General features: G+C 47.1%; 1 protein-coding gene across 5 annotated transcripts in view; it reads left to right on the top strand.

The window, feature by feature from the left end:
• The window catches only part of C4H20orf27 (chromosome 4 C20orf27 homolog), a 172,707-nt gene that overhangs the window by 21,804 nt on the left and 128,238 nt on the right, over nucleotides 1-22,665 (top strand). For 2 of the 5 annotated variants that reach the window (XM_038399985.2, XM_043512871.1), the window contains exon 2: nucleotides 21,089-21,184. In XM_038399985.2, coding sequence (XP_038255913.1) covers nucleotides 21,166-21,184 — 19 coding nt within the window. In that variant the 5' untranslated portion in view covers nucleotides 21,089-21,165. Of the gene's footprint in view, nucleotides 1-20,702; nucleotides 21,185-22,665 lie in introns of those variants that run through there. The other 3 variants (XM_043512869.1, XR_006280666.1, XM_043512870.1) reach the window with 3 other exon arrangements.

Below are 22,665 nucleotides of genomic sequence, written 5' to 3'. Positions count from 1 at the left end.
CTCGTTGGCTGATATAACCACCAAAACGTGTTGATTTACAACTAAATAGAGTCTTTATGCTAGATTTGGTACATCTTTTTGTTATTTTGGAGAGTACACTAATTTTATACAGTTAATTGAGCAATTATATAGCTTAATATTTTCCAATTCTTGTTCATGTTTAGTGTGTTAGAAAATAGTGAATGACATATTGCTTGTTTACTGGATAATTAACTTTTTGCTCATGATTTGTATCAAACTCCATTAGGATGTGAACTGGAATTTAGTTTAAAACAGTGAATAACATTTATTTTTATTAAAGAAAACAACCTGGGGCATTTTGGATACACAAACTTCTCATCAAAACATGTTTCACATTTACAGCTACATGGTTTCTTAAACAGAGAAATTAACTGTAGTCAGTGAATTAAACTGATTATTTCAGCTTAGCCAGGGAAAAATTTCAAATATGCCTAAATGAAAGTGACTGGAGCTTAAAAGTTCCCACTTGCCTGAGTCTCTTGAAAATGAGACAATAGTCTCCTGAGTTACTCAGGCTTTTAAAACTAGTAAATCTTATCCACTCCCTCCAAATTTGTATTCATAGACTGGAAGTCAGACAAGTTTTCCTGATTTTTCAACTCCTAATCGATTTCTCAACTTTGAACGAATTAGTCCAAATGAAGGAAATATTCTTTCTCTGCTTGCAGGAAAGCCTACTGCTGTCAAAAGCTAGTTTAGCTCTTCAACATACTCTGGTTCCAGGTGCTTAGCTAATGACTTCCACCAGTTCAGTGCTGTGACTTTCTTTAAAAACACAATCAGCAAACATGTATTGCTTGAGTAGTTCACCTCCGCTCTGCTGCTTCTTCAGCAGTTATCCCGGGACTTTGGGTTGAGAATATTGGCGAGAAAATGAGGTGAAGTAAGTGCTTGATCCATCTGCTTCTTTGCTGCTTGCAATCTAACCTGATGCTGGGTATTTTTCTTCAATGTCTCTTGAGGTTCTTGCCATATGCCAGCAGCATCAGCAGTACAGCAGCAATCTTTGTGCAGTTTGTCCAAGGCTATGGGACAAAAAAACAAAAACAAAAAAACCCATTTTTTCAGGTCCAGTTTAGACATAACGAACATCCATCATCTGCAACATCTACAGCTTCAGAGTCATCTGCTGGCAACACCAGCAGTGCCGCAACTAAACATACCTCCGACAGGAAAATGCCTGTATCAAAAGACTTTCTTTATCATCCCATAAAACCATGGGTGAGTTCGTAATCAGGACCAGCAAATTTCAACAAGACTCCATAGGTGAAAATATTGCCCTGTTCCTTTATGCAACAGAGTCTCCCTTTCATCTTGTTCAGAACAAACATTTCATCCACCTGGTTCAATCATTGGGACCATGCTACACTCCATCCCGCAGAGCAGACATTGCTGGATGCAGTGTATGAAATTGAACAGTGTGCAAAAAAACCTGATGGGAAATGGGGTAATCTGGGTCTTAATGGGAAGAGCAATATACATAATAATCCAGTGATATGCGCTTGTGAGCCAGATGATGGAGTTGTCTCTCTCAGTGGTTCACCACCTTTTTTTCATTTGCTCCTAAACATTTTCAATTGGAGGCAGACCCCTTTGAAAATCTATTGTCTGTATATATAGTTGACTTCTGTTCAGTCAGTTTTCAGTCTAAGTCTTTCCCAGACCCTTTAGACAGCATCATATGGAGTCTTGTTGAAATTTGCTGGTCCTGATTACGAACTCACCCATGGTTTTATGGGATGATAAAGAAAGTCTTTTGATACAGGCATTTTCCTGTCGGAGGTATGTTTAGTTGCGGCACTGCTGGTGTTGCCAGCAGATGACTCTGAAGTGGTAGATGTTGCAGATGATGGATGTTTGTTATGTCTAAACTGGACCCTGAAAAAATGTTTGTTTTGTTTTTGTTTTTTTAAGCCATTCGCACTCACTGTTATCCAGTGCACTGCTTTAAAAAAATAAGAGATTGTAAATGGACGAATCCTCCTACTTTAGCTGCTTTTACCACTGTTTAGATATCATTTATTCTAAACCCAGTTTTATAGGGAAAATAATAAATCATAAGGATTATCTAAATCTATGTGAACCCTTATCTCTAGCAACATATCAAACAGCTTGGGGGGAAAAGATGTTTTTAAAATGTTAGAATTCATAAAAGCCCAATAAAACTTTACTTTTAAACAGGAAATCTTCACCTCGGAGGTTTGATTATACTGAGCAATAAAATAAATCATTTCAGAAGTCCAACAGTAACAGTAAACTGGAATTTAATAACATACCAATTCTAGTATGAACACATTTTGAAATTCATAAGTAATTTGACCAAAACACAGATTTATGACAATCTAGGTTCTCATTCACTAGCAGAGTCGACTTCATAGGCAGTCTGTAAGAACGATGCCAAATTAAGTTTACTAACCAGTTGATTCAGTTTGTTCAGACAAGTCCATATGTTCATCTTCAGTCACTGCTTTCTGAGGACCATTTTTCTTGATGTTGTTTCATTCTGACAACCAGCCCTTGCATCTCTTTGTTGTGCTGTTTACACTTGGCACCTGTTCCTTTTTTACCAGAGGTACAGGAATTTCTTGAAAATATTCCCAAATAGGGTCTTTTTACAACCTGCAGCCATTGCAGGTTTTTTCCTCTCCAGTTCCCAGCTCTTAAAATCAACCCTGGTGGCTGTGCTCTAAAGAATGTTGTCACCTCTTCACGCAGAGTCTTGTTTTGATATCAGCGGTGCACATTCTCCCTTGTCACAGAAGTCCTCTGCCCCATCCCTAGAAAAATAGAAGAACAAATGACAATTCAGGACATCTGCTTGTGTAACACACCACACCTTTTGCACTGCAGTGTGGTGTTTGTTGAAAGAAAGCAAGGGAGGCGGCTGAGAAATTACTGGGTTTCTGTGTGTTTGTATCTGTCTGTGTACACATGCAAAGAGACAGAACCAGGGCATTGACTGGAAGGCCTAGAACCATCCAGTAGCAAGGGCTGGGAGTTATTGGGTGGATAAGTGTTTTTTGAGAGCAAGTTTCTGTGGTGGGTGAAGTCAAGGCACAAAAAGAGATTAAATTAGCTAGAGGCATAAAAGGTAACAAGAAAACATTCTACAGATACATTAGAAGCAAGAGAAAGACCAAGTACAGGGTAGACCTGTTGCTCAATGAGGGAGGCAAAATAACAGAAAAGATGGAAATGGTGGAAGTGCTAAATGACCTTTTTATTTCAGTTTTCACCAAAAGTTTAAAAGCAATTGGACATCTAACTTAACGAATGGCAGTGAAAATGAGGTAGGCTCAGAGGCTAAAATAGGGAAAGAACAATTTAAGAATGTCTCAGAGAAGTTAGATTTCTTCAAGTCACCAGAGCCTGATGAAATACACCCTAGAATACTCAAGGAGCTGACTGAGGACATGTCTGAGCCATGGGTGATTATCTTTAAAACGTTATGGAAGACAGGAGAGATTCCAGAGGACTGGAAAAGGATGGGGTCTAAATTAGCTGTTACCACTCAAAGAGATTTTGGGGTCACTGTGGATAGTTCTCTGAAAAAATTTCACTCAGTGTGCAACGGCAGTCAAACAAACAGAATGTTGGGAATCATTAAGAAAGGGATAGATAATAAGACAGAAAATATCATATTGCCTCTATATAAATCCATGGTACACCCACATCTTGAATACTGTGTGCAGATGTGGTTGCCCCATCTCAAAAAATATATTGGAATTGGGAAAGGTTCAGAAGAGGGCAACAAAAATGAGTGGGGTATGGAAGAGTTTCCATATGAGGAGATTTTTCAGCTTGGAAAGAGTTGACTAAGGGAGGATATGATTGAGGTCTATAGAATCCTGACTGGTGTGGAGAAAGTAAATAAGGAAGTTTGTTTACTCATCTTAATTTCATTTGATGACCCCAGGTTCTTGTGTTAACAGGCAACAGATTTAAAAGAAACAAAAGGAAATATTTCTTTACACACTGCACAGTCAATCTGTGGAACTCCTTGCCTGAAGATGTTGCGAAGGCCAAGACTATACCAGGGTTCAAAAAAGAACTAGATAAGTTCATGGAGGATAGGTCCATTAGTGGCTATTAGCCAGGATGAGCAGTCCATTCCCTAGCCTCTATTTGCCAGAAGCTAGGAATGGGCGACAGGGGATGGATCACTTGATGAGTTCCTGTTCTGTTCATTCCCTCTGGGGCACCTGGCATTGGCTGCTGTCGGAAGACATGATACTGGGCTAGATGGATCTTTGGTCTGAGCCAGTATGGCCTTTCTTATGTACAAACTGGAGAAATTGACTAAAATAAATAGGATGAAATTCAATAAGGACAAATGCACAGTACTCCACTTAGGAAGGAGCAATAACTGCAAACATACAAAATGGGACATGACTGTCTATGAAGTGCTGCAGATAGCGATCTGGGGGTCATAGTGGATCACAAGCTAAATATGAGTCAACAGTGTAACGCTGTTGCAAAAAAAAGCGAACATCATTCTGGGACGTATTAGTAGGGGTGTTGTAAGCAGGACACGAGAAGTAATTCTTCCAGTCTACTCCATGCTGATTAGGCCTCAGCTGGAGTATTGTGTCCAGTTCTGGACACCACATTTCAGAAAAGATGTGGACAAATTGGAGAAAGTCCAGAGAAGAGCAACAAAAATAATTAGCGGTCTAGAAAACATGACCTATGAAAAAAGATTGGAAGAATTGGGTTTGTTTAGTCTGGAGAAGAGAAGACTGAGAGGACATACCTTTTCAAGTACAATAAAGGTTGTTACAAGGAGGAGGGAGAAAAATAGTTGCTCTTAACCTCTGAGGATAGGACAAGAAGCAGTGAGCTTAAATTACAGCAAGGGAGGTTGGATGTTAGGAAAAAACTTCCTAACTGTCAGGGTGGTGAAGCACTGAAATAAATTGCCTAAGCAGGTTGTAGAATCTCCATCACTGGAGATGTTTAAGAGCAGGTTAAACAAACACCTGTCAGGGATGGTCTAGAAGGTAATACTTAGTCCTGCCATGAGTGCAGGGGACTGGACAAAGAGACCTCTTGAGGTCTCTTCTAGTCCTATGATTCTATGAATATTCATAACTTGAGAATTGAGCCAATCAGAGCTCAGGTGAGGAGAAGCTATAAAACAGGAGCCATGAGACCATGCTCATGGGCTCAATGGATGATGCAGGTGAGATGTATGATGGGTGTCTCCTGGAGTCAGAGGTGTGGTCTAAACAACTGTGATGACTTTGCCAGTCCCCTGCACCCAGTAGCACAGCCTCTAGGTCCCCTGCAGGATCAAGCCCTTAATGTATTGCATGACCTATTGTGCCGTATTTATAAAACTTGACCTCAAAAGTTAGATGTTTTTCCCGTGTTTTTCTTTATATAGAAAAGCAGCCATTAACTCAGATTTTGATAGAGGCTCATGGATTCAGCATATTTATTTTTTATTTAAATGTTTTAAGAGATTATAATTTTAGGCATTAACATATTTTGTTTTAAATTCAGATTTCATTTTAAACAGGCTTATTTTAAGAAGAAAGATTTATTATTTAAAATCATCCTTTTTTTTAACCTATCCTGATTTTGTTTATCCTGTAGCTGGTTTCATACCTCTGAAGCCACTGGGTTTAAGCCTGCGCAAGCATCCATCCTTTGTTGGATTTTAAATGACACGGGTGGTGGAGATTCCACCACTTCCCTTTACAAATTGCTCCATCTTGCTGCCATGACGCTTGTCTTGAAATTCATTCCAGTATCCCTCCTTGTTCCTCCCCCACCTCCCATGATCTAGTGTTGTTAGTGCACCTGCATCTTCCAGCAGAGCGGGGAGGGAATGATGGGAAGCAGACAATAATGGCTCTTCTGTGACACTTTCCCTACAATGTGGCATCTCTTTCTCAGTAACCTTGTTGGGGGGAAGCTCCTTTTTTATGAGCCTTAAAAAAAAAAAAAAAAAGACGACTTGATCGGTTTGGTTTTAGGAAGATGTCTGCCATGATAAATGACTCTCAATATCCTGACTTAGCCAGTGTCACTATTGCTTCTCACTCTCCCGCTGTTGACCTCTGGAGCTCAGCTGCTTTATTTCATAATGCCCGGTCCCTTGGGTTTTACTGATGGGCCTTTCAGTGTAATTGGAAGGAAACAACTGAGGCTTGAAAAGCCCTCTGAGCCTGCCGCTGTGGCAGCTACCACGGACGCTGTCGCTTTTGGATGGGTTTGGTTCAGGTTTCCCTCCTACAACATGTTTATGGTTGGGCCTAGAGGCCCAAGCCAGGGTCAGGCCTGCATTGTGCTAGACACTGTACATACACCTAAGACATTCCTGCCCTAAGGAGCAAGGAACAGAACTCTTTCTCCTGACCCTCAGTCCAGTGCCTTATCCACTAGTGCCCACTGCCTCCCCTATAACAGAGGCACAATGCAACTGTGTGACTTTCATAGTTTTATTAGAGTAGAAATGAATCATAGAATCATAGAATCATAGAATATCAGGGTTGGAAGGGACCCCAGAAGGTCATCTAGTCCAACCCCCTGCTCAAAGCAGACCAAGTCCCAGTTAAATCATCCCAGCTAGGGCTTTGTCAAGCCTGACCTTAAAAACCTCTAAGGAAGGAGATTCTACCACCTCCCTAGGTAACGCATTCCAGTGTTTCACCACCCTCTTAGTGAAAATTTTTTTTCCTAATATCCAATCTAAACCTCCCCCATTGCAACTTGAGACCATTACTCCTCGTTCTGTCATCTGCTACCATTGAGAACAGTCTAGAGCCATCCTCTTTGAAACCCCCTTTCAGGTAGTTGAAAGCAGCTATCAAATCCCCCCTCATTCTTCTCTTCTGCAGACTAAACAATCCCAGCTCCCTCAGCCTCTCCTCATAAGTCATGTGCTCTAGACCCCTATCATTTTTGTTGCCCTTCGTTGTACTCTTTCCAATTTATCCACATCCTTCCTGTAGTGTGGGGCCCAAAACTGGACACAGTACTCCAGATGAGGCCTCACCAGTGTCGAATAGAGGGGAACGATCACGTCCCTCGATCTGCTCGCTATGCCCTACTTATACAACCCAAATGCCATTGGCCTTCTTGGCAACAAGGGCACACTGCTGACTCATATCCAGCTTCTCGTCCACTGTCACCCCTAGGTCCTTTTCCGCAGAACTGCTGCCGAGCCATTCGGTCCCTAGTCTGTAGCGGTGCATTGGATTCTTCCATCCTAAGTGCAGGACCCTGCATTTATCCTTATTGAACCTCATTAGATTTCTTTTGGCCCAATCCTCCAATTTGTCTAGGTCCTTCTGTATCCTATCCCTCCCCTCCAGCGTATCTACCACTCCTCCCAGTTTAGTATCATCCGCAAATTTGCTGAGAGTGCAATCCACACCATCCTCCAGATCATTTATGAAGATAAATGCTGAAACCCCACCCCACTGAAATGCACCGATGTGGCAGGAGCTGACAGATGGCCACTGAAATATTGGCCTGTTCCTGCTCCAGCAGGGTGGGGCTGCAACTTTCCTACAGTGCTTCTCGCCCATCAGTCTCTGCGTGATGGGCTGGAGCAGGGGTGGCTGGCCTGTTGCTCCGGAGCCACATGCGGCTCTTCAGAAATTAATATGTGGCTCCTTGTATAGACACCGACTTTCCAGTGTGTGTGTGTGGGGGGGGTGCTCACTGCTCAACCCCTGGCTCTGCCACAGGCCCTGCCCCCGCTCCACCCCTTCCCGCGCCCTTCCCTGAGCCTGCTGTGTCCTCACTCCTTCCCCCCAAGCCTCCTGCACACCTGGAAACAGCTGATCAGGAGTGCGGGGAGGGAGAGAGGTGCTGATTGGTGGAGCTGCGGGTAGGTGGGAGGCCCTGGGAGCAGTGTAGGGGTGCTGATGGGGGGGCTGCTGATATATTATTGTGGCTCTTTGGCAATGTACTTGGTTAATTCTGGCTCCGTCTCAGGCTCAGATTGGCCACCCCTGGGCTGGAGCCTTAAGCTCCTGCCCGGCCTGCCCCAAGGGACTGAATGCTAGGAGGTGGAATTCACCGTGCAGGGTGTGAAAGTGCCTGTGTCGGGGGTGGCATTTTGAGGCCGCAGTGCAATGACCACCCCTTGCCTTTGCACAGCTCTCAGTAACATGGACCTTGAATCACAAAGCAATTGTGAGTTTACCAGTGACTCAGTCAGACTAGGACCCAGGAGTCCTGACTCTTAGTCCAGTATGCTAACCAGTGAGCTGCAGCTGCCCCCACTAGATGATGATATTTTTAATGGGAGCTGTGAGGTTTTAGGTTGGGGCTGTGATGAGCAGCTACAGAGCTGAACTATCATTCCGGACTCCTGGCTTCTGTGTCCCGCTTGGTCACCTGTGACTTGCTGATGTTCCCGGGGAAGGTTCCGTGTCCGACGCCTTGTCGGAGGGCAGGATACTGGGCTAGGTGGACCGTCGGGCTGACCCAGGCTGGCCGTTCTTCCATTTCTTGGTAACATCAGTGGGATTTGGCACTCTGTTTTTTCAGGTCACCTTTCAGACTCCCATTATCTCCTGCATAATTGGGTATAATTGTAAACTGATCTCCCAAGTGGTGTTAAAACAGAGCCTGTTAGCTCGGAGGATTAAAGAGAATGTGCTGTAGTTTGGGGGTGGGGTGGGAACAGGCTCCTCGCTGAGAACATGCGTGGCTCGGCTCATCCTGTGTGCTTTAGGAACATGTTGCCATGGGTTTGCTTTGTGAGCTCAGCTGTAGGAAGAATTTGAAAGTTCATAAGACGTCTCAACAGCCTCTAGTAAATGTGGATGGGAGGAAGATGAAAAGGAGAGAGAGGCTGAATTAGTCTTGACAGAAGGGCCGACTGATTTGATTCAAGGACTATTTGCTGCGCATTATTTCAACAAAGAGAAGATGTGGAACTAGAAATGAATGAGCCAGAATTGGTGGGTCTGATATTTGGCCTAACTGGCTGACCAAATAATGAGGGGGATGGGCTATTCCACTCACCACTCCCTTTTTGGGTCCTTAAGAAAGACTTGGGGGGGGGAGCGGAATAGGAATAGAACAGATGGAGGGTACTAGAGCGAGCTTCACCAATTAGCTGCTCCCTACACCTGGGCTCCCAGGTCTTCATCAGCCTCGTCCTGCCAGATAAGCAGGGCAGAAGCAGGCACCCAGACGACATCGCCACGGCTGGCGGCTCCAGCGGAATCCCAGACCCTGCCCGGGCTGAGATGGGATCTGACTTGAAGAGCAGCAACGGCTCCAGCTCATCTCGACTCACTTCTCTCGTCCCCCCTCCCACCCCGAACAGTTATTGCCACCTTTTGGTTCTACCTCCGAGACCGTCAGGCAAGGGGCTTTTCCTTCTGAAACTCTCTCCGGCTAATGGAACAAGGGAGGGTGTTATGACGTAAGCCTGACTCAATACTTTTCATTTCAGCAGCTTTCCCTGCTTTTCCTTCTCTTCTGTACCTTGAATAAAAAGGTTAAACGGGTTGGTAATGGTAACAAGCAGGCTGAGGGCTGTGTGGGCCAAGCCCTGGATCGTGATCAACACTATGTAATGCCCGGCAGTGACTGGGTTACCACCTTTGGCCCATCTGTTTCATCTCTGCTAATACACCAGCCCCGTGTTTTTTACAAATGTGGAATAAGAGGCATGTAAAGTGAGTAATTTGCCCTGCAGCAGTGGTTTCTGTGCCTCCTGTCCCACCAGGCTGGTACTGGCTCTCCGCTCTGGGCATTGGGACAGGGCCCATGGACGTGTCACAACCGCGCATTCAAATTCAGCCTGGCTGTCTGCCTGGCATCATGAGCAGCACTGCCCGCTGTGCTCCAGGTCAGAATCCCTGGAGCATGGTGCTGGGTCCAGCTCTGTAGCTCACTCTCTGCAACCCCTCCAACCTACTCCCCTGATAGGGTTGCTAACTTTCTAATCGCACAAAAACGAACACTCCTGTCCTGCCCCTTCTGAGGCCCCACTCCCACTCCATCCCCCCCTCCCTCTGTCACTCGCTTTCCCCCACCTTCACTCACTTTCAAAGGAGGGCTAAATGCCCCCGCCCCTGCCACCGGGAGTGGCATAGGGCTGATCCCAGCGGCTCCCCAACCTCACCCCGCAGCCAGGAGTGGTGTGGGCCAATGTTGGCGAACCTCCTTCTCCCCAGTCAGGAGTGTGGGTGGCACTGAAGCCAGGAGCTCCAGTGTCGTCCCCCCCCATCCCCTGAAGCTGGGAGCAGCACTCGGAGCCCCCCCATCCGTACACAGCCCCTAGCTACCCCCTCTCTGCACCCTGAGCTACCCCCTTCACTTCACACAGCCCCTAGCTACCCCCCTGCCTGCACGCAGCCCCTAGCTACCCCCCTGCCTGCACGCAGCCCCTAGCTACCCCCCTGCCTGCACGCAGCCCCTAGCTACCCCCCTGCCTGCACGCAGCCCCTAGCTACCCTGCGGACCGCACACAGCCCCTAGCTACCCCCCTGCCTGCACCCTGGCTACCCCCTGCCTACACACAGCCCCTAGCTACCCCCCTGCCCATGCACAGCCCCTAGCTACCCCCTGCCCACAACCTGAGCAGTTTTTGAACGTTTTGAACTGAGTTATATTTTTTGGTTGCGTCCCTCACAGCCCAGACAGGCTGGGTGGCCTGAGTGAGTTAGGGGGTGGAGGGGGTGCTCCCTCCCTGGACCCCGCTGTGTGGAGCTAACTCGAGCCCCGCCAGCTCTTGTCCACCTCCAAATAGAAGTAAAACTATGCCTATGCCCAAGGGTCCCCCCCGGCCCGAAGCCCCATGTTTCTCCCCCCTCTGCCAGACCCTGGTATTTTTATAGCACATTGAGGGGGGGTCTCAGCAAGAAACAAAGATTGAGAACCCCTGGTCCAGACTGATGCATTGGTGCATTGCTAGCAGACCCTGGTGCAGGCTATTGAGAATTTTTAGGAAAGCTAATTAAAACTTTATTTCTGTGCTGAATATTTGTCCCAGCCCTAAACCAGTTTACTGGCATGGGGCATTCAGCGTGTAAATCTGTATTTCATTTAAAACCCAGCTAAGCTTTGTTACTTACCTCCAAGAACTGAGCTCTGTTTCTTTACAGGTTTGAGTTTCTTTAGCAGACAGAGTCTGTGTGTTTTGATGGCTCTATGAGGCTATTGGAAAATGGTTTTATAAGGGGCAGGACGAGATCTTCATTCTTTCCCTTGCACTATGTGGATAACACGGAGGTGATGTCACTCTCTTTTATCATCGATCTAGGCCAGGTTGTATTGCATCTGGAGAATAATTCACCTTTCCTGAGATTTGAAGCTGGATGACTTTGAGAAAGTTGGAACTGGAATCTGAAGAGCTTGCAAGCTCTAAATTTTTGGTGGTTTAAAACTGTCCCAGTTAAAATCTGATTGCAGCAAACTTGCACAGCAAAGTGTGCTTTAGTCTGAACAGTGACTCAATAAACTGCATCATGGGGCTCTGTGTCTTGAGTCTCAATTTCTATATAAGAATGCTCAGTTTACAACTATATATAATTTTTTTTTTTCTAACTGCCAGCCCTGCGAACTTGGGCTGGGATAAGAGAATCAAGCTGGGTTTCTTCCTTCTAGAGCAGTGGTCCGGAAACTTTTTATCTCATGCCCCCCCTTACCCATGTCCATGTGTCCCCCCCCTCCATGAGCTAGCTCATGCCCCCCTTACCATGTCCATGTGTCCCCCCCCTCCATGGAGCTAGTGAGGCCACAGCCCTGGTAGGGGGGATGTGGGCAGGGTTAAGGGCTGAGGCTGGGGCCACAGCTGCGAGTGGAGGCAGGAGCGGACCCCTGGGCGTGGCACCGGCGGCTGGGACCCCTGGGGACTGCTCTGGGCCCCAGCTGTGCCCCCTAAATGTTACTCTGCCCCCTTAGAGGGGCATGCCCCACAGATTGAAGACCTCTGTTCTAGAGCACCATGAGCAGTACTAAAGGTTCTGCAGAGCCACCCTTCAGTAGGCTCGCAAAGACGTAATGGATTGTCCCTGTAACTGGAGATTAGTGAACAATTGTGTAGCGGCATGGGAAAGAATAAAATCTAGTTCCTTCTTCTGTAGTGGTGCTGGCTTTGGAGGCTCTCAGGAGCACACAGCATTGGAGTAGTCAGATGATTTGTGAGCATATCCAGGGAACATGTGCATGGAGGAGAAAAGGTGCTTTGACAAAGGTTGCTTAGTGTAAGAAACCTGGTGGGTCCCTCTATTACGGCCCTCTCTTTGTCTCCTCCCTACAATAAAGAACTTCAATCTTTGCAATCCCTCTCCATGTGGAAGTATTTCTAAGCTTCATTGTTCTGTTGCTCGTCTTTGACCCTTTATTTCTGCTCTATTCTTTTGAGACAGGACAATCGGAACTGAATGCGCTATTCTAGTTGTGGACTAGCCATTTGATTTATACTCTGCTAATGTATAATGGTCAGGATTTTTTTTTCCTAATTGCCCAAGGAAATCCAAGGTTCTCTTTAAAAGTAGGCACTGTATTAGCAGTGTGCCAGTCTTCAGAAACATTTGCTGTCTGAGTCACAGTTGCCATGTAAGGAGGTCTGAGTTTGCAAGTAAATTTTTTCTATTGGCTAGCCCTCCCTACTCCCTCTGGGATCAGAGGATCAAGCTGGGTATTTTTCTTCTCCTGCGTCATCACCAGTTATGAAGGTTTTGCAGGTCAACGCTCCAGTGAGATTGTATAGACATAACTTTTGCCGTTTCTTGTTTGAAAAAGGGACCTTATCAGTAATGTATGCTGACAGCCCTTGGCCCTTGCGTCTGCTGTCAGGGTTGATCGGTCAGTTCGCTGTGCAGCTGGCTGGTGCCATGGAGATTGTGGTGGAGTGAAAGGCTTGTTTTGCTTTCTTTACAGCAGTGGCATTGTCCTAGAAGCAGTGGTTGTGCTACTGGCGAAGGGATCCAGGTGGCTGGTTTTGTTTTTAACATCACTGGCGTCTAATGGTCTCCCTGTGTGCTTCATTGGCCATAGCTCATTTGTCGACCAAGGCGATAGTCTTGGTCGGTGTGATGGTGGGAGGAGTGGATGGCTTGGGGCCACGGTGTTGGTAGTGGGGGACGTCAGTCAGGAAATTGGTTTGAGTAGCAGCCGTGTTAGTCTGTATTCGCAAAAAGAAAAGGAGTACCCGTGCACCTTAGAGACTAACAAATTTATTAGAGCATAAGCTTTCGTGAGCTACAGCTCACTTCATCGGATGCATTTGGTGGAAAAAGCAGAGGAGAATTTATATACACACACACAGAGAACATGAAACAATGGGTTTATCATACACACTGTAAGGAGTGATCACTTAAGATAAGCCATCACCAGCAGCAGGGGGGGAAAGGAGGAAAACCTTTCATGGTGATAAGCAAGGTAGGCTAATTCCAGCAGTTAACAAGAATATCAGAGGAACAGTGGGGGAGGGGGTGGGAGGGAGAAATACCATGGGGAAATAGAAAAGGAGTACTTGTGGCACCTTAGAGACTAACAATTTATTAGAGCATAAGCTTTCGTGAGCTACAGCTCACTTCAAATGCATCCGATGAAGTGAGCTGTAGCTCACGAAAGCTTATGCTCTAATAAATTTGTTAGTCTCTAAGGTGCCACAAGTACTCCTTTTCTTTTTGCGAATACAGACTAACACGGCTGCTACTCTGAAACATGGGGAAATAGTTTTACTTTGTGTAATGACTCATCCATTCCCAGTCTCTATTCAAGCCTAAGTTAATTGTATCCAGTTTGCAAATTAATTCCAATTCAGCAGTCTCTCATTGGAGTCTGTTTTTGAAGCTTTTTTGTTGAAGGATAGCCACTCTTAGGTCTGTGATCGAGTGACCAGAGAGATTGAAGTGTTCTCCAGCTGGTTTTTGAATGTTATAATTCTTGACGTCTGATTTGTGTCCATTCATTCTTTTACGTAGAGACTGTCCAGTTTGGCCAATGTACATGGCAGAGGGCATTGCTGGCACATGATGGCATATATACATTGGTAGATGTGCAGTGAACGAGCCTCTGATAGTGTGGCTGATGTGATTAGGCCCTATGATGGTATCCCCTGAATAGATATGTGGACAGAGTTGGCAACGGGCTTTGTTGCAAGGATAGGTTCCTGGGTTAGTGGTTCTGTTGTGTGGTGTGTCTCTTGAGGAATTCCACCATGATTTCAACAATTTCCATCCCCACAACCTCAGCCTGGACCAGTCCACACAAGAGATCCACTTCCTGGACACTACGGTGCTAATAACGATGGTCACATAAACACCACCCTATATCGGAAACACTGACCGCTATTCCTACCTACATGCCTCTAGCTTTCACCCAGATCATACCACTCGATCCATTGTCTACAGCCAAGCGCTACGATATAACCGCATTTGCTCCAACCCCTCAGACAGAGACAAACACCTACAAGATCTCTATCATGCATTCCTACAACTACAATACCCACCTGCTGAAGTGAAGAAACAGATTGACAGAGCCAGAAGTACCCAGAAGTCACCTACTACAGGACAGGCCCAACAAAGAAAACAACAGAACGCCACTAGCCATCACCTTCAGCCCCCAACTAAAACCTCTCCAATGCATCATCAAGGATCTTCAGACGTCAAGAATTATAACATTCAAAAACCAGTTGGAGAACACTTCAATCTCTCTGGTCACTCGATCACAGACCTAAGAGTGGCTATACTTCAACAAAAAAGCTTCAAAAACAGACTCCAACGAGAGACTGCTGAATTGGAATTAATTTGCAAACTGGATACAATTAACTTAGGCTTGAAGAGACTGGGAATGGATGAGTCATTACACAAAGTAAAACTATTTCCCCAGGTATTTCTCCCTCCCCCCCCCCCTGTTCCTCTGATATTCTTGTTAACTGCTGGAATTAGCCTACCTTGCAACTACAATACCCACCTGCTGAAGTGAAGAAACAGATTGACAGAGCCAGAAGAGTACCCAGAAGTCACCTACTACAGGACAGGCCCAACAAAGAAAACAACAGAACGCCACTAGCCATCACCTTCAGCCCCCAACTAAAACCTCTCCAACGCATCATCAAGGATCTACAACCTATCCTGAAGGACGAGCCATCACTCTCACAGATCTTGGGAGACAGACCAGTCCTTGCTTACAGACAGCCCCCCAATCTGAAGCAAATACTCACCAGCAACCACACACACACAACAGAACCACTAACCCAGGAACCTATCCTTGCAACAAAGCCCGTTGCCAACTCTGTCCACATATCTATTCAGGGGATACCATCATAGGGCCTAATCACATCAGCCACACACAGAGGCTCGTTCACCTGCGCATCTACCAATGTGATATATGCCATCATGTGCCAGCAATCCCCCTCTGCCATGTACATTGGCCAAACTGGACAGTCTCTACGTAAAAGAATGAATGGACACAAATCAGACGTCAAGAATTATAACATTCAAAAACCAGTTGGAGAACACTTCAATCTCTCTGGTCACTCGATCACAGACCTAAGAGTGGCTATACTTCAACAAAAAAGCTTCAAAAACAGACTCCAACGAGAGACTGCTGAATTGGAATTAATTTGCAAACTGGATACAATTAATTTAGGCTTGAATAGAGACTGGGAATGGATGAGTCATTACACAAAGTAAAACTATTTCCCCATGGTATTTCTCCCTCCCCCCCCCCCCCACTGTTCCTCTGATATTCTTGTTAACTGCTGGAATTAGCCTACCTTGCTTGTCACCATGAAAGGTTGTCCTCCTTTCCCCCCCCCCGCTGCTGGTGATGGCTTATCTTAAGTGATCACTCTCCTTACAGTGTGTATGATAAACCCATTGTTTCATGTTCTCTCTGTGTGTGTATATAAATCTCTCCTCTGCTTTTTCCACCAAATGCATCCGATGAAGTGAGCTGTAGCTCACGAAAGCTTATGCTCTAATAAATTTGTTAGTCTCTAAGGTGCCACGGGTACTCCTTTTCTTTTAGTCAGGAGATTGTACTCTTACCCGGCCAAGACACCCGTGAGTTAGTGCATCTGGGTGGCTTGTTCTTGGATGAGTTGAAAGCCCTAGGGAAGGTCAGCGGTCTTTGGGGGCGGGTCATCTAGGGTTGCTCGCTACCCCTCTGACCTCTGCCTGGGTGAGGCGTTGGTCGGACCAGGAGAGTGGTATGTTGGTGGCATCTCCAATATTCAGGCTTAGGCTGAAGATAGAATCTGGGATGTGTCCAGGTGCATGTGTAGGTCCAGAGGCCGCCTGGGAGAATCTCCTGGTTTCCGTGTAGGCCGTGAGGCCAGGTACCACTGCATCACTGAGATTGTCTATTTGATGGCTTGAGGACTAGGAATCTGGGGGCCTCAGTAGTGTGCTGGGCAGCAGCTCTGTAAACGCCTCAGCTTCCCATCTGGCGCTCTGGACACCACTAGGAGTCTAGGTTCCTCTTGTCCTTCATCTGGCAGATCATATGGATGCACTCTGGTGTCTTTGTTTCTGTGATGGGGCCTATTCTGCATTTTGAGGCCGGAGGGCACCGGGACAGCTTCTCCACCTTGAGGTGGCATTGAACCACGTTTCATGATGCAGGCAGGGCCAGGTGCTTTATCCCAAATCATAGAATCATAGAATCATAGAATATCAGGGTTGGAAGGGACCCCAGAAGGTCATCTAGTCCAACCCCCTGCTCAAAGCAGGACCAAGTCCCAGTTAAATCATCCTAGCCAGGGCTTTGTCAAGCCTGACCTTAAAAACCTCTAAGGAAGGAGATTCTACCACCTCCCTAGGTAACGCATTCCAGTGTTTCACCACCCTCTTAGTGAAAAAGTTTTTCCTAATATCCAATCTAAACCTCCCCCATTGCAACTTGAGACCATTACTCCTCGTTCTGTCATCTGCTACCATTGAGAACAGTCTAGAGCCATCCTCTTTGAAACCCCCTTTCAGGTAGTTGAAAGCAGCTATCAAATCCCCCCTCATTCTTCTCTTCTGCAGACTAAACAATCCCAGCTCCCTCAGCCTCTCCTCATAAGTCATGTGCTCTAGACCCCTAATCATTTTTGTTGCCCTTCGCTGTACTCTTTCCAATTTATCCACATCCTTCTTGTAGTGTGGGGCCCAAAACTGGACACAGTACTCCAGATGAGGCCTCACCAGTGTCGAATAGAGGGGAACGATCACGTCCCTCGATCTGCTCGCTATGCCCCTACTTATACATCCCAAAATGCCATTGGCCTTCTTGGCAACAAGGGCACACTGCTGACTCATATCCAGCTTCTCGTCCACTGTCACCCCTAGGTCCTTTTCCGCAGAACTGCTGCCGAGCCATTCGGTCCCTAGTCTGTAGCGGTGCATTGGATTCTTCCATCCTAAGTGCAGGACCCTGCACTTATCCTTATTGAACCTCATTAGATTTCTTTTGGCCCAATCCTCCAATTTGTCTAGGTCCTTCTGTATCCTATCCCTCCCCTCCAGCGTATCTACCACTCCTCCCAGTTTAGTATCATCCGCAAATTTGCTGAGAGTGCAATCCACACCATCCTCCAGATCATTTATGAAGATATTGAACAAAACGGGCCCCAGGACCGACCCCTGGGGCACTCCACTTGACACCGGCTGCCAACTAGACATGGAGCCATTGATCACTACCCGTTGAGCCGACAATCTAGCCAGCTTTCTACCCACCTTATAGTGCATTCATCCAGCCCATACTTCCTTAACTTGCTGACAAGAATGCTGTGGGAGACCGTGTCAAAAGCTTTGCTAAAGTCAAGAAACAATACATCCACTGCTTTCCCTTCATCCACAGAACCAGTAATCTCATACAAGGCGATTAGATTAGTCAGGCATGACCTTCCCTTGGTGAATCCATGCTGACTGTTCCTGATCACTTTCCTCTCCTCTAAGTGCTTCAGGATTGATTCTTTGAGGACCTGCTCCATGATTTTTCCAGGGACTGAGGGAGGCTGACCGGCCTGTAGTTCCCAGGATCCTCCTTCTTCCCTTTTTTAAAGATGGGCACTACATTAGCCTTTTTCCAGTCATCCGGGACTTCCCCCGTTCGCCACGAGTTTTCAAAGATAATGGCCAAGGGCTCTGCAATCACAGCCGCCAATTCCCTCAGCACTCTCGGATGCAATTCGTCCGGCCCCATGGACTTGTGCACGTCCAGCTTTTCTAAATAGTCCCTAACCACCTCTATCTCTACAGAGGGCTGGCCATCTCTTCCCCATTTTGTGATGCCCAGCACAGCAGTCTGGGAGCTGACCTTGTTAGTGAAAACAGAAGCAAAAAAATTGAGTACATTAGCTTTTTCCACATCCTCTGTCACTAGCTTGCCTCCCTCATTCAGTAAGGGGCCCACACTTTCCTTGGCTTTCTTCTTGTTGCCAACATACCTGAAGAAACCCTTCTTGTTACTCTTGACATCTCTTGCTAGCTGCAGCTCCAGGTGCGATTTGGCCCTCCTGATATCTTTCCTACATGCCCGAGCAATATTTTTATACTCTTCCCTGGTCATATGTCCAACCTTCCACTTCTTGTAAGCTTCTTTTTATGTTTAAGATCCGCTAGGATTTCACCATTAAGCCAAGCTGGTCGCCTGCCATATTTACTATTCTTTCGACTCATCGGGATGGTTTGTCCCTGTAACCTCAACAGGGATTCCTTGAAATACAGCCAGCTCTCCTGGACTCCCTTCCCTTTCATGTTAGTCCCCCAGGGGATCCTGGCCATCTGTTCCCTGAGGGAGTCAAAGTCTGCTTTCCTGAAGTCCAGGGTCCGTATCCTGCTGCTTACCTTTCTTCCCTGCGTCAGGATCCTGAACTCAACCAACTCATGGTCACTGCCTCCCAGATTCCCATCCACTTTTGCTTCCCCCACTAATTCTACCCGGTTTGTGAGCAGCAGGTCAAGAAAAGCGCTCCCCCTAGTTGGCTCCCCTAGCACTTGCACCAGGAAATTGTCCCCTACGCTTTCCAAAAACTTCCTGGATTGTCTATGCACCGCTGTATTGCTCTCCCAGCAGATATCAGGAAATTAAAGTCACCCATGAGAATCAGGGCATGCGATCTAGTAGCTTCCGTGAGTTGCCGGAAGAAAGCCTCATCCACCTCATCCCCCTGGTCCGGTGGTCTATAGCAGACTCCCCCCATGACATCACTCTTGTTGCACACACTTCTAAACTTAATCCAGAGACACTCAGGTTTTTCCACAGTTTCGTACCGGAGCTCTGAGCAGTCATACTGCTCCCTTACATACAGTGCTACTCCCCCACCTTTTCTGCCCTGCCTGTCCTTCCTGAACAGTTTATAACCATCCATGACTGTACTCCAGTCATGTGAGTTATCCCACCAAGTCTCTGTTATTCCAATCACGTCATAATTCCTTGACATCACCAGGACCTCCAGTTCTCCCTGCTTGTTTCCAAGGCTTTGTGCATTTGTATATAAGCACTTGAGATAACCTGTTGATCGCCCCTCATTCCCAGTATGAGGCAGGAGCCCTCCCCTCACAGACATTCCTGCCTGTGCTTCCTCCCGGTATCCCGCTTTCCCACTTACCTCAGGGCTTTGGTCTCCTTCCCCCGGTGAACCTAGTTTAAAGCCCTCCTCACTAGGGCAAATGAGAGCATGAAGGGTGCTGCAGCATCAATGAGGAGAGAGTGGGGGAGATGGGCGGTTTGACTAGAACTGAGGCAAAGCCCTGTTTTTATCTCTGACGTGTCTGCAAACAATTTTCAGTAGAAGTGTGCTCTGGTGTCTGGTACAAACTGTTCTGTGTCGAGACTGGAGAAATGTAATGTTAAAAAAAAAAAAGTGTGAATGAAACTCTAACTGGTTCTGGCTGGGTGAGGGGAATACATTAAGGATATTTTTGGGGGGTTAAAAACCCAAGTGTTCGGTAAAGGCTGTGTTTTACACCATTTCTGGGAGATGTATCCGTGCTCGAATTCTTGGGATACACCCCTGCTGTTTGAAACCTGTCTCTGGATAATCACACTCTCCTGCTTTTAGAATAGAAGAATATTTACATAGCATCATTTTAGCTGTACGACTCAGTGCTTTAAAAGTCAAGGTTGTACGGGCCCTCTCCACTGTACAGATGGGGAAACTGAGGCACAGACACTTTTTGCTCAGTGCCACACGGCAAGCTAGTTGCTGGGAATAGGTCTTCTGTCTCCCAGTTGCCTGCTCCACTAAACCAGGCTGCTGTCCTTCCTTTTGGAAGGAGATTGGTGTCCTTATGAAACGCTTCTACCTTTATATTGCATGGCATGTTTATTGTTTGTATTGCGGTAACAACTGGGGGGCTCAGCTACGATCAGGGTCGGGTTGTGCAGGGTGCCTGAGGGAGGCAGTGTAAGAGGCAGCTCCTGCCCCCAGAATCTCAATAGACGAGATACAGGGCGGGAGAAGGGAAGTGTGTTATGGGGATCCGAGGCCCAGAGGTTAAGTGACTCCCTCGGGGTCACCTGGGGAGTCTTTGGCAGGTCTGGGGACTGAGCCCTGTTTGCTCACCCAAGTGGCTGAAGACGACAGCTTGAGGGCTGAAGTAGGTTCCAAGGTACTAATTTGAGTGCTCCTTTGTTTCCAGGAAGCAAGAGGATCTTTTAATTCATATACGCTGCAAGAAAGCGCTCTCACCATCCACTTCCCCGCTGAGCATTGCTTAGCCTGCTTTAAACCCTTGGGTTGTCCTGCCTCGGCAGTACTGCGAATAGACAGAGCCTCTGCGTGACTGCAGATGCAGGACTGTGTTCAGTTGTATGTTCCAGGATCCAAGTCCCAGCTGGAAGATTGGTTTTTACAGGGGATGTTCTGCTCTTGCTTCCACTTGTCTCACAGCAGCATTAGCTTGGCTTTCTGTGTCTTACCCTTGTCAGGTTTCAGAGTCGAAGCCATGTTTGTATCCGCAAAAAAGAAAAGGAGTACTTGTACCCCTGTCAGACGCTAGGACCCAGAGAAGAAGTCTTTTCGGGCGCTGATCGGATGCAGTGCTTCAGTGCAAGACCTTCCTGCAGCCAGTGATTGGGTGATAGGGTTGATTCTTCCCTCTGCTAACCTGTGGACCCGTCTAATTCTGTCCCTTCCCTTCCCCAGCTCGTGTTCGAAGAGATCGCTGTGTAGAGGATGGCCTTCTGCCCATTCGTTTGAAGTTTAACACACTTGTGGGATAGATGGCTGCAGCTAATAAGGGTAAGTTACCATTCTGCGGGGGCTCTCTGATCTGCGTAAGCAGGGACCTAGCTCCTGGTCTCTTGCAAGTTGAATTGTTTTTCTATGCTACTTGCAGAAACCAGGCTAAGACAGGGTGGTAAATTTGAAATTCAAAATTGTTTAGCCCTAGATGTCAAATCTTGTCTCTGATTTTGAAAGTTGAACGTCCCTTCCGCTTTAGATTTTAGAACTTGGACATGTTTTAATCCTATATTTTGGGGAGGCGGGTGCTGGCGCTTCTCCCAACCCTTCACAATTAACTACCAAGTCTGATCTAGAGCCATTTCTTCAAGCCGTTGTCGTGAGACAAGTCGCTTTGATCAATGCGCTGTAACTTTGTTTGTGCGCCCACCTGGACATCTGTAGCTTCGATTGGGAGCTCTTGCAAGTGAAGCCAGGATAGGGAGGGGGAATCCGATGACATTTTGTGTCTTTGCTGCAACTTGAGTGACTGCCTGCGCTTTGAGTCTGCAGTGGGGATGAGTCTTGCTGCGGTACTTAGCCAGATGCAATCCAGGGGCTTGCCAGGGTACTGGTAATGCCTCCCTCAATCAGGGAGAGGGGCGGGTCAATAGGTGAGGGGTGTGTGATGTGGGAGAGACAGGCTGCTGTTTCTCATTGCCGGTGGGGTTTGGCTGCAGGCTGATATATTTTGGTCCATGATCCCAGCTGTCTGTTAAATGGCTTTTCCTGTGTCCTGCTCAGTGCTTAGTCCGGTCCTTGCAATTCAGTCAGTCTGATTTTGTTCGTGCCGGAGAAATCTCCTGGGAAGGAAGCTGGTGCTATGTGCCCCGGGGCACTGGGGCTCAGGACTCAAAAGACAGAAGAGGCTGTCTGTGTGTCTCCTTGCTTGTTTTTGTTTTAAAGTGCCCAGCGCGTTTCTCTCCTCTCCCTATCCTCTCAGTCTGGGAGTGAACTTGGACGCTCTGTTGACTGCTGGGGGCTGCTTGTTTCCCCCCAAAGGGATTTTAACTAGGAACACGTGAGCTCTTCCCTCCTGCACTGAAAATCTGCCAGTGCAGCTGGCTCTGGTTCCTCTCTCCGTAAGCTGCTGAACAGTGGCCAAGCAGGGGATCCTGGGGCCAGTGCTGTGGGCTCTCCCTCCTTGCTGTGGCTACGGGGTTGGGATGCCTGAGACCCTGCCCTCCTCCTTGGGCGGGCTGCTCAGTCTGCAGCAGCTCCTGTTAGCACCAGGGCACTTGAGGCTTTGCGGGGTGGGCGGGTTAGAGGAGACCCTCTTAGGCTGGTGTGGCCACTGAATGTTGAGACCCCAAAGGACAAACCTGCACCTTGCACCGCTTGTAAGTATGGATGTCCCAGCACTGCCATCCTGCTCTGCTGGGAGAAGGAAGTTTAAATGGGGGGGAGCAGTGGGGGGCAGGGTCCTACCTTTGCTCCATGGCAGCCCCTCTGTTGGTGCTCTGCCAAGATGGCATTCTGCAGGCCGAGGGGATCGTAGC

This window comes from Dermochelys coriacea, chromosome 4, assembly GCF_009764565.3.
Source record: "Dermochelys coriacea isolate rDerCor1 chromosome 4, rDerCor1.pri.v4, whole genome shotgun sequence".
NCBI classification, from domain to species: domain Eukaryota; kingdom Metazoa; phylum Chordata; order Testudines; family Dermochelyidae; genus Dermochelys; species Dermochelys coriacea.
Note: the sequence above shows the minus strand (reverse complement) of the source record. Positions and strands in the feature narration are given on the sequence as shown.